Below are 12696 nucleotides of genomic sequence, written 5' to 3'. Positions count from 1 at the left end.
CACATTTTGTGGATTCATTTGAATATACACAATTGAATGAAAAGCAACGAAAAGAAACTGGGCGCCATTAGGACCAGTCAATGGATTTTATAATTCACTGCATACTATCAAAACAGGCCCTGAACATCAACGGAGCAAATACTAGGCAAGTCTTGACTTTCCGTTGTGGGGAGTTGAACATTACTTACCGTATATACTAGAGTGTAAGCCAACCAGAGTATAAGCCGAGGCACCGAATTTTGCCGCGGAAAACTGGGTAAGCTTATTGACTCAAGTATAAGCTGGGTATGTGCTGTCCCCTCATCCCTGTCCTGCTATGCATGGCTCCCCCATTTTGTCCTGGTATGTGTGGCTCCCCCGTCCTGTCCTGCTATGTGTGGATCCCGCCCGTCCTGTCCTGGTATGTGTGACTCCCCCCGTTCTATGCATTGCTCCCCCAGTCCCGCATGGCTCACCCCCCATCCCATCGTTGTATGCATGGCTCACTTCTACCCCCCTCCTCGAGCCGTCCCTGCATCTCCGTTGTCCCTGCACGGCAGCTGTCCGGTGCTGAGCGGTCACCTGGTACCACTCATTAAAGTAATGAATATGTGCTTCACGCCTAAGGGAGTGGAGACGCGTGCATACTCATTACTTTAATGAGTGGTACCACCAGCACAGGACGAGGCGCTGGGACAGAGATGCAGTGAGGGCACTATGAGGGGGAGTATGAGGTCTTCTGTTAGCCAGCTCCTGCCACTGCTCGCCCTCCCGCACCAACTTTCTGGACAATGACTCATGTATAAACCGAGGGGGGCGTCTTCAGCACAAAACAATGTGCTGCAAATCTCAGCTTATACACGAGTGTATGCGGTATCTTGTTCTGTTGATGTGTAGACTAGTGATGGGGGAACCTATGGTTCCAGAGGGTTCAGCCGAACAGTTAAAAAAAAAAAAAAAAAAGTTTGGATCGAGCACCATAACAGTACCTGTACTCCATTTAGATGAATGGGGGGCCTGAATATCCATTGTTTACCACACTTATCTGCATGATAGCAGGGCAAACACTGGCTCTGATCGGAGGTAAGATCATTACTGGTGGTCAGAGAGCTGCAGCTCCCATGCGGTCAAATGACAACTTGAGGGAGCAGCTGAGACTGGAGGTAACAGGAGCAGCTAATGAGACTACCGCTCCCATCAGCATACTATTGCTGTCACTGATAACGAGAGCAGGCACGACTGATGGGAGTATTCAATTAACAAAATAAAAATTTAAAAAAAACGCAACGTGAGTTCCCCTTTATTTTTGATAACCAGCATGGCAAAACTGATAGCTGGGGGCTATAACCTTCAGCGGTCAGCTTTACCAATGCTGGTTATCAATAAAAGAGGTCCACGTGCCATTTTTTTTTAACATTATTTAACTAAATAATTTAAAAAAAGTTTAGGTCCCCTCATTTTTGACTATCAGTCAAACTAAAGCAGACAGTTGAGAGCTGGCATTCTCAGGCTGGCAAGGAGCCATGGATATTGGCCCTCCCAGCCTATAAATAGCAGTTCGCAGTCGCGCTAGAAAAGGTGCATCTATTGAACGCAACAAGTCTGGCACTTTACCTGGCTCTTCCCACTTGTCCTGTGGTGGTGGCAAGTGGGGTTAACATTTGTAGGGTTGATGTAACCTTTGTATGGTTGTGCGACATCAATCCCACGGCGTAGAAATGGAGAGGAGTCTATAAGACACGTTTCAATTACTAATCCTATAATTATATTGTAAATAAACACACAGCCAGAAAAAGTCCTTTACTTTAAATAAAAATAAACACCATTTTCCTTATTTAAAAATATAAAATAAAGTTATAATCACACAATGCCCATTCCATTGAAGCCCTATGAACGAAACCAGATCCCTCATCTGCCCAACATACTGCCCCACACTGTAATCCATGTCTGTGATAAGTGGTTTTCAATCTGGAACTCAGTAACTAGCGGTGATGTCATCAAGGTTACTGCAGGTCACCGAGGCAGCGCTGCCAGATCACTTCCGTTTGAGCCGGGCCAATGAACTATGGTGATCTCTGAGATCTCACTGTGCAGCACTGAGCTCAGCGCGTTCACTGCAGTTCACCATAAGAAATTTCTCACGGTGAACTCACCGAGCTCAGTGCTGCAGCGTGACACTTTCTCATGGTGATCTCATTGAGGTCACCACAGTTCATTGGCCTGGCTCACAGTGAACTGAGCTTGAAACGCAGCCTGGGCTACCTGTGTTAACCCTGATGATGTCACCTCACTGCTAGTCACTGACTCTGCTTGCAGCAGCTCATTCTCCTGTGGTCTTTAGCCTGGAAGGTCGCATCTTGGCACCGTCCAGGTTGAAAACCCCTTATCTCAGACCCGGATTACGGAGTGGGACAGTATGTCAGATAGGTAAGGGATATGGTGTTTTTTTGTTTGTTTGTTTGTTTGTTTGTTTTTTTAACAGGAAACCAGGGATCCAATTGAATGTGCATTAGGGGAGTATTATTGTTGTATATTATTTTGTTGGGGTTTTTTTGTTTGTTTTTAGAGGGCACGAAGGCTTCAATGGAAAAGGCGTAAGGGGAGATAAACTGTGTTTAATTTTTAAATAAAGTAAAACAGTGTGTCTTTTTATTTCAAGTAGATAACTTTATTCTGGCTGTGTGCTTATTTACAATCTAACTATGGGGTTTGTAATGGAGAGGCTTGATGTCAATTAACAATACAAAGGTAACATCAACCCCACAAATATTAACCCCACTTGCCACCACCACAGGGAAAGTGGGAGGAGCCTGGTACACATCCAATAGATAAATCTTTTCTGAGGCGGCTGCGGGCTGCTATTTTTAGACTAGGAAGACCAATATCTATGGCCCCGTACCAGCCTCAGAACACCAGCCCCCAGCTGTCTGCTTTAGCTTGGCTGGTTGTCAAAAATGGGGAGGAACCCAATGCAGTTTTTTTTTTATTTATTTAAAAAAAAAAAAAAAAAAAAAATAGAACGGGGACCCCTCTATTCTTGATTACCAGCCATGATAAAGCTGATCATTTATGGTTGCAGCCCACAGCTGTCAGTTTAGCCATGCTGGTTATCAAAAACATAAGCGACCCCATGCCAGTTATTTATTTATTTACAGCACAGGAGCCAATTGTTGAATACTCCCGTCAGCTGGAATCTGCTCTCGCTGTTATCAGCCAACTCCTGTGACCAGAGGTAAACTTTATCGTCAGTCACAGGTGCTGAGTCACGCTGCTATCTGACACCGTGGTAGCCGCAGCACTCAGACCGGTGGTGGTAATCTTACCACCGATCAGAGTCGCAGGTGTTTCTAGTGCTCCCATGCTGATGACCATGTAGAAAACACCCAATGCTCGGGGTGCCGAATCCAAACAGTAACACGGACTTCCTGGAGAAGTCAGTGTTCAGCAGGTCCTTTCCCGAACAGAAGGTGTTCGGTACAGACCCTGAACTTTACTGTTCGGGTTTGCATATCTCTTGTCTAGACTGTTCTATGGTTCTGCATTTACTATTCTGTACAAGTGGAAACCTCCCAGCACTCATAGCTGGCTCCCTTTCGGCAAAGTCCTTGCTCTGATGCTTCACATTCTGGGAAGTCTCTGTTCTACACCTTAATCTGATTAGGAAAAATCAGGTGCCTTAATGCATTACAGGAGCTTAGCTAAGCGGTTTAGAATGCGTCAGTGCAGATTTCAAACAACCATTGAAAGAATTGCAAGTGTGAGTACATGCTACTCAGGATAAGTGTAGAACTATGTGATCCCAAAGAAGGAGATCCGGAACCTCAGGAGGCACATGGGTGAATTGGTCTGTCTATATAGATCAAGCTAAAGCCTAAAAATAATTACGTAGAGGCAATCCTAAAGTTGTATACTTTTAAATCCTCGTTAGTAGAACATATGGGACAAGTGAGTGAATACACTCATAGGTAGATTCACATCAACTCCAAATATCTTTTTATTTTGAGAGTAATTACAGATCAGGTCTTACACTTTGTAGCCTGAACGGGGTAAAGATATGTACAGGCAAACAAGTCCTAGAATTAATGCTATGGGGTACTACATTATCCATACATATTATTGGCTAGACTTTTTGATAAATACTTAGAGGGACTAAGAGGGCAACATCCTCCAAGGCAGCAATGGATATTCTACAGAAAATTTTATGTATAGAGCACTGTAGGCATGTAATCAAAAATGACCTAACAGTATCACAGTGACTTTGAGACAAAGTCACAAATACAAGACATAGAAATACTAATAGCTGTTCTGCATGCTTCAAGGCATTGATTAATATAGAGTTAGTAGTCAAATTGTAACATCAGAAGAAAGGAGGAAACTGGTTTATTTCCCATGTTTAAAATTCCATAATAAAGCAATGATCCTAATCTAATCCCTTGTCATCTACCCCAGCATACAATATTGGATGATGCGATACGGCCAACTTCATAAGTGTTTGCCTGCTATATGAATAAGAGCTTGTAAGCACAAGCTCCTTGCCTAAGTAACTAGCCGCCTCTAAACTGCAGTGGTGGCCAGTCACCTAGGCAATGACCTGTACAACACAGAATTACAAATCACTATATGAGAGAAACAGGTACATTTCAAAGATGTTTTTTCAAGCACGTTGCAATATAAGCCATTAATAGATTGTGAAAGCCCTTTTATTCTGGTATAAACGTAGATGAATGTTGCCGCATTTGTGCGTCAGCTGGGCAGCACACAGTAGTGACAGAGACCCAGTTCCAGCGGTGGCTCACTTACCGCATGATTTAAAGAGAATCGGTCAGCAGGTTTTTGCTACATAATCTTAGAACAGCATAACATAGGGCAAAAAAGCCTGATTCCCGAGACGCATCACTTCGTCGGCTGCCTTGTTCAGTTTTCTCAGAATCCCTATTTGCCTAATGTACTGTAGATGCAAGTCTTCGGCCCGGTATAACCCCTCCCCCCACCCCTGACGGGCAGCTTCCTGGGTTCACTGTGAGCAAGCTGCTAATCAGTGAAGGGGCGGGATCAAACAGACTGGCCTGACCGCTGGGCACGTGAGCTGTTGTCTGGTAGTGTTCATCTCCTGCTGATAAAACACTGTGTATTGAAAATAGAACACAGCATAATAAGTGACACCTCCCTGGAATCAGGGTCTCCTGCCATACATTTTGCTACAATCTGATTAAATAGAAAAAACCTGCTGAGGGATTCTCTAATGTAGTTTTCATAAAATATGACTTTTTCCTGCAATGGAAACCAAACACTGGATTCCTGTCCATTACTCGTGCACACTAATCAATATTTAACGGACCTCTGGACTATCCACGCAACCGATTAGAAGCTTTAGCCATAGAGAGAGAAGACCGTGAGTGAAAGTCAGGAAAACAGCAACAAATAATCATACTCCGTGCTCATCTCAAGCTGCAGGAGATACATCCAGTAGACACCTCGCTGCCAATATCCTACGCTGTCCTCAGAAACCGAAGCATAAAAAGTGGTTTAAACCGGTGACACATTGCACCTACACAGTTTGCAGCATTTTCCATAAAAGAACAAAGCAAAAGCCATTAGCGGCCACTTACTGTAAAAGGGCAACATCACACTATTTCATGCATCAACTACATAATTACAAGTATGTTACATGGTAGATGAAAAGAAATGGCCATCATACTATAGCTAATCATATCCAGCTGGACCCCAACACCCCCACACTAGCCCGCCATCTCAGACCTTCTAGGCACCAAGAATCGGACACTGGCTGAGTTATTCAAACCAAGTGTCTTTCACTCTGAAGAGTCCAGAGATGGCCTACGCGAGAAGCTGGACAGACAGTCTCCCTAGATAGACAGGTCTCTCGCTATGCACACAAACACAGATCAGTAAGTCTAGGAAATCTGCAGCAGATCTATCAGTCGACGCAGAGTCTCCAGCCGGCTTTTCAAAATTGTATTTTTCCAAAAAATAAAAAAAATGTTTCCGAGTAAAGCATACACTGCGGCAAAAGCAAAGCCAGTGTCCGATTCTTGCTGCTTGTGGATCGGGCTACATAATCCTCTGTTAAGTTGCTCTATAATCTACCACCTACCATCATATATTGCCCTCTCAGTCCGGCAATCCACCGTCTTCCAGGATCACAAAATATAAAGTCAACAGCTGTTCCAAATTATACAAACTGCAGGCCCACTTTGATCCGGAAAATACTTTGTTGTCAATCACTACGTTCACCTTTGTTTTGCCAGGGACCAGACACAGTGATCACCCCGAACACCAACACCAGAGACCTCTCTAATGTTAACTCCATGCTGTACTTCTTATAAAAGGTTCATCTTATTATATCACGACAATCACTATATGAACATATGGAATTCATTGTTTTTGCCTGACATACAGAACCCCACATGCCAAATGTGCAACAAGTGGAATATTTCTGTTTACGTAAGTATTCCTATGTAATTCTCCGTGAAGTCTGCAGGCCATCTATAGGGATACAGAAACGACTAATAATGGATCAAAATAGAAACATTAGGTATGGTGCAATCTGTATCTAATATGAAGAAGCAGTAATTAAAGGCTTAGTCACAACTAGTCACCTACAGGGGATGTCCACTACTGGACCAACTTCTTAATTGTTTTAGTGCTCCAGATAAAAAAAAAAAAAAGTGGTATTTAACCTCATGGAGTGGCACCATTCCTGCGAGGTGGTCGGCGTCACTCCTGCTGGGTCACGTGGCCACATGACCTGTGGCAAGAGATGGCGCCAACATTGCAGCTCAGAGGAGAGTATTAAGTGTTTATATCTTGGGCACTAAAGTGAAGAAAGGCAAATCCAGTATTAGACATCCCATCTGACATTATGATACATTCATTAATAGTATTTTCTACCTGAGAAGTGAAGCAGCACAACCAGTGATCTCCAAGCACAATTAACTATGCATTATGACAAGGTCGCCAACCACTAAAGTCGGAGGCCATCTGCATGCTCTTACCGTTCTCTGCTGAATTTCAGGGAATGCAGTATGGCAGGTCTCTTCTGTCGCAGATTCCAAAGATGTAAAGTGTCATCCGTCAAGGCACTCACAAGCGCTCCCTATAAAAGTGATACACGACTAATCAGAAAATAAACGGAACATGGTTACAAGGAGAGTTTGGGTGTGCTGTGATCGGAAATTAGCTCCAATAATGGGACATATTTAGATGGGCTTTGAACATATTTCAAAAGAAAAAAAAATATATCGCTCCAAATGTTTCAAATTAAACACCTTCAAAGGGTTATCCGATGACACAGCTGCTCCTTGGTTTTTAAATGAAACATAAAAGGCATATTGTGTAAGTTTATTTACTAAAACATTCAGAATTAAAAAAAATATGAGAGCTAAGAAATAGCTAAATATACATAAGACTTATTATTTATATATCTTGTACATGTTTAAGAACAGTGATAGATTGTCCATTATAATAATTGTTTTTATGTTGGAGATGGGTTTTTACTCGATATACTTGGTCCCGTCTGGTCCATTTCATGCTGCAAGTCACTTTCCAGCTTCTGTCCATCAGTGGTGCCAAGCGCCGATCCAGAGAACCTACTAAGTGCCCAATGCCTGTACATCAGGGGTGTTAAACTGCATTCCTCGAGGGCTGCAAACAGGCCATGTTTTCAGGATTACCTTGCATTGCACAGGTGATAATTTAATCAACTGCAGAAAATGATTCCAGCACCTTGTGCAATGCTAAGGAAATCTTGAAAACACGCATGGTTTGAGGCCCTCGAGGCCTGACACCCCTGCTGTACATCAAGTGCCACTGAGTAAAGACAATTTAAGTAGGTATTGCCATAGTTTCAGGTTTATTGGTGCAAATATAGTAAAACAACGACAATTCTAAATACTTTTGGATGACATTTTAATGGACAAATCTTACTTAAGGTATTTAATTATTCATTAGTTTTATTCGTGTTTATCCTTTTTTCTGTACATTTAAAACTGAAAACCATAAGAAATCTGCAAATGGTGTGTCATTTTCATATATCAAATAAACCTCACATTATAAACGATATATCAAAATGATTTGGACACTGAAGTCAAATGATTTATGCTAAGAAAAAAAAAATTCACCTTCAATATAATTGAGGTTCAAATAGTTAGGTAGCTCCCAAGGATGTAATAAGCTCTTGTGGGGCCCACTACTAAAAACGAACTGGAGGCACAACTCTACAATGACAGCTGAGTGTGATCAAGAATTGAGACGGTAACGGGCCTAGTGAACAGGCCTGAGTGGGCCTTAAAGGGACTCGGTCACCTGAATTTGGCGGGACTGGTTTTGGGTCATATGGGCGGAGTTTTCGGGTGTTTGATTCACCCTTTCCTTACCCGCTGGCTGCATGCTGGCTGCAATATTGGATTGAAGTTCATTCTCTGTCCTCCATAGTACACGCCTGTGCAAAGCAATCTTGCCTTGTGCAGGCGTGTACTATGGAGGACAGAGAATGAACTTCAATCCAATATTGCAGCCAGCATGCAGCCAGCGGGTAAGGAAAGGGTGAATCAAACACCCGAAAACTCCACCCATATGACCCAAAACCAGTCCCGCCAAATTCAGGTGACAGGTTCCCTTTAAACACTTTGCACTGGGTGATTTTCAGCTTTTTTTCCCCTCTTAGTTTTTTTGTTTTGGCTTCTCGTTTTGAGTTTTTGCCTCCTTTTCTTTCAGTAGCCACAAGTATTTCACCGTCCACAAAGCCATTTGAGGAGCGTTTATTTTTGTGAGACAAGTTGTAGTTCTTAAATGACAACATTTACTTTACTATTCAATGTAACAAAAAGCAAAAAAAAAGTTGCATGTGCAGTAAAATTGTTCACCAAAAAAATAAATAAAAACTATTTCGCCATTTTTTTTTAGTTTTACATTCATCTTATCTGTCAAAACTTTTTAATTTGTATGTTACTTTGTCAGTCCCTTTAGATAGGCAAAAGGGCATGTAGAACAGCGCACCTTCGGTTCACCCGCTCTAAATGCCGCTGACATACAAGTTAGGCTACTTTCACACTAGCGTCGGAATCTCCCCGTCGCAATGCGTCGGGCAGAGATTCCGACGCTAGCGTTTAACGCACTGCACAACGGAGGCAGCGGATGCATTTCTCTGGCGCATCCGCTGCCCCATTGTGAGGTGCGGGGAGGTGGGGGCGGAGTTCCGGCCGCGCATGCGCGGTCAGAAAAAGCGGTCCTTCAGGAGCAAAAAACGTTACATGTAGCGTTTTTTGCTCCCGACGGTCAGCCAAAGCACGTCGCATCCGTCGTGCGACGTGTGGCAATCCGTCGCAATGCGTCATCAATACAAGTCTATGGGGAAAAAACGCATCCTGCAAGCACTTTTGCAGGATGCATTTTTTCTGCAAAACGACGCATTGTGACGGATTGCAGAAAACGCTAGTGTGAAAGTAGCCTTAGCAGCGGGCAGAGCTTCGCTCGCTGCTGTTAAGGTATGTGCAGATGACTTTTTTTTTTAAGCATCCACATTTTTCAAGAGGAATACCCTTCAAAAAATGTAGGAGTCGCTTTCCTGAAAGGGCATTTGTATACTGTAGATTTGTTGGTCATTTCCAAAGCACTTTTAAGATTTTTGCTCCTTAAGAGGTTATAATAAATCCTTAGAGCAATTTTTCTCCTTTAATGTTCACTTTTTCCATCACTAACTAGGGCATCCATAGGAAAACAGCCCCCTCCTCTGTGCCACACCTCATTGGCAGATCTGATCTGAGTCTCCTAGGACTTAGCAGCACTGCTATACTGGGGAGAGACAAACCTAAGATAAAAACAAAAATGCTTGGATAAGCACTGGTGAAGCCTGGCCATCTAGTGATCGTCTGGTCCTACAGAAGTAAGGGCAGTGCCAATGCTTCTTTTCACTCCACAGTACTCATTAAGCGCTATGTACCCGGCAAAGAGACAGAAGCGGCGATAAGCTGCATCTATCTCCCCCTTGAGGTCCACGGCCATGCAGCTGCGAAATGGACCTGCTACTGCTAAGTTGCAGCTTTAATGAATTTACGTTGGAACAGGATTACAGGAACCGGTACATTTCCAGCAATTTGTCATTATTCTTTGGGCCTACTCATTTGCTGAGGCCCACAGCAGCTGCTACATTATACTTGCCCCCAGCGCAGAGGACGACACCAGATCATGAGTGATCCTGTAGCCCACCACAGGGTATCTCAGTATGGAACCCATGTGCTTTTAAAACGAGGATTAAAAAACAATTACTGCATGACTTTGTAAGAAAACATTACGGAATTATGTATGTAATGCAGTTTACATTGAAACCAGAGATGTAGAAAAATTATAAAGCCATGTTCAACACTAAAGACTAAACCAAGTTTATGCAGAATAAAATGTATGCCTCTCCTAAGTGTGCACACATATACATAATTAACTGTACAAACATGTATAAATGTACATAAATGTGTGGAATGCTGTTTACCGGGATTTCGGTCCTGTAGTAGTTGATCAACCCTACACAAAAATAACAATAGGAAGTGAAGGAGAGAAGAAACACAGGAGGCAGTGATGTCAGAGAGGAGATTAAAGTGATTCGACTAACCTCATTAATCAGGAACTGAAGCTGGATTACTGAAGAAGCACTGTCATGCTGGCAATAGCACTCCACTCCTGGCCGACCAAACCTGACATTAATTATGTTAAGGAAGAACCGCTTAAGAAAGAAAGAAAAAAAGTTAAATAAAAAGATCATATTTAGAAACTGACAAAGGAAAGCACATAAGCCGTGAAAATGTCACCAGGCCGCACGCTTCCTTTTATACAGACGGAGGTGTGCTACACATCATCTGATAACATCATAGAGAATGTAACAGAGGGACCGCAGCGAGCCTGAGACAGGAGCGGGGAAACGGGGAGGGAAAACAAGGTCGAAAAAGGCATTTCCATCTCATCCAAGCTCCTTATAGCATTAAACAGGGCTCAATTAAAATGAAGAATCAAAGCAATTATACTCAACATATTATCAGACAAGAGATTTATTCATGTACTGCACAATACAAGGAGCCAGCACATATCAGTGTCACCATTACAGCGGCACTCTGCAAGCAATGGAGGAAGGTGGGATGCACGGTTTCCTGCAGGGACTCACCCTGTGGCAGGCAAGCGCTTGCCCTGCAGTTATAAGAGGGAGGTCACTAGTACAGGGGTTTATCCTGCCCCTGAGGACGCTTTTTGATATTATGCCAGATTCATATGAGCGTATAAAAGATTTTCTGAGCGTCATCCAGAAAACATGGAGACTGTTTTCTCATGTATCATCTGCATGCAACCTGTTTTATTCATTATGACATGAGTCATTACAAATACACAAGAATTGCAATGTGTGCTGTATGGCTGCTCAGCATGAAAAGCCCAGTATATTTTATGCACCCAACACATGGTAGAAGCCAGTGAATACTGCAATTTTTTTTTTTTTTTTTTTTTTAAGTGCAGATTTGGTTTATTGAAAAAATAAAATTCAGTTGCACCGCCCCATGAAATGACAGTGGTCGGAGTGCTGTCTATTTCTATGTTTTCCCACAGACCGCATTCGGACCAGAAACACGGCTTTAGACTGGATCCGCACATCCATGTTTAGCAGTGTGAAAATGAACAGGCAGTGGCAAGTCACCCTGACGCGCATGTACGAGCCTATAAAATTTAGGTGAGGAGACCCATGGCCGGTCCATAGTCAGAACGTGTGACATGGCTTTATGAATCCAGACTTTAGTGGTAGCTTACCCCCAAAATCTGGCAGCTTTTTGACCTTTTATGCAGACGCCAAAAAGGGGATGGGGCTTACAGACGAGGACATGAACTATTGATGCCACATATTTACTAGAATTTAATCTAAAAACTAATAGACATTATACATTAATAGTTAAGTAAATAAGGCAGCACACTGCAGCGCTAAAACATGTAAACTTGAAAACACGAAATTTGAACTGCATTACTGCACTAGAAATATGAAAAATGAGAGCTTTTAGCGCATAGAAATGGCCAATTTTATGTGTACCTGGTAGCCCCTTTATGGCATCTCTCTTATACCACATGTACCCATTCAGATGGAGACGTTTATTCTCAGCGAGGTAAGGCAAGTTTAGGACCTGGTATAAGAGAGATGCCGTAAAGGGGCTACCAGGTACACATAAAATTGGCCATTTTAATGCGCTAAAAGCTCTCATTTTTCATATTTCTAGTGCAGTAATGCAGTTCAAATTTCGTGTTTTCAAGTTTACATGTTTTAGTGCTGCAGTGTGCTGCCTTATTTACTTAACTATATACGAGTTGGCGACTCTAGGTTCAGCACCTGTTCACACTTAGTCTATGTTTGGATGTGCCGGTCAGGTTTTTGAAATGTATTCTTTAGCCTTCTGATCGTGCACTCCGCCTCCTAGCTTCAGGTGTTTTAATTACAGCAGGTCCAATACCCCTCCACAGAGTGAGAGAGAATTTTAGTCTAGGAAGAGGTTTTCACATGTACCCATTCAGATGGAGACATTTATTCTCAGCGAGGTAAGGCAAGTTTAGGACCTGGTATAAGAGAGATGCCGTAAAGGGGCTACCAGGTACACATAAAATTGGCCATTTTTATGCGCTAAAAGCTCTCATTTTTCATATTTCTAGTGCAGTAATGCAAATTTCGTGTTTTCAAGTTTA

General features: G+C 42.7%; 1 protein-coding gene across 5 annotated transcripts in view; it reads right to left on the bottom strand.

Annotated features, from left to right (window-relative positions):
- STXBP5 (syntaxin binding protein 5) overlaps nucleotides 1-12696 on the bottom strand; it is a 544022-nt gene that overhangs the window by 401055 nt on the left and 130271 nt on the right. For all 5 annotated transcript variants that reach the window (XM_069769165.1, XM_069769166.1, XM_069769168.1 and 2 more), the window contains exons 3-4: nucleotides 10601-10682; nucleotides 6993-7093 (exon numbers count right to left, since the gene is read on the bottom strand). In XM_069769165.1, the coding sequence (XP_069625266.1) occupies nucleotides 6993-7093; nucleotides 10601-10682 (183 nt within the window). The remainder of the gene's footprint in view (nucleotides 1-6992; nucleotides 7094-10600; nucleotides 10683-12696) is intronic.

Source organism: Ranitomeya imitator, chromosome 5 (genome assembly GCF_032444005.1).
Source record: "Ranitomeya imitator isolate aRanImi1 chromosome 5, aRanImi1.pri, whole genome shotgun sequence".
Lineage (NCBI taxonomy): Eukaryota > Metazoa > Chordata > Amphibia > Anura > Dendrobatidae > Ranitomeya > Ranitomeya imitator.
Note: the sequence above shows the minus strand (reverse complement) of the source record. Positions and strands in the feature narration are given on the sequence as shown.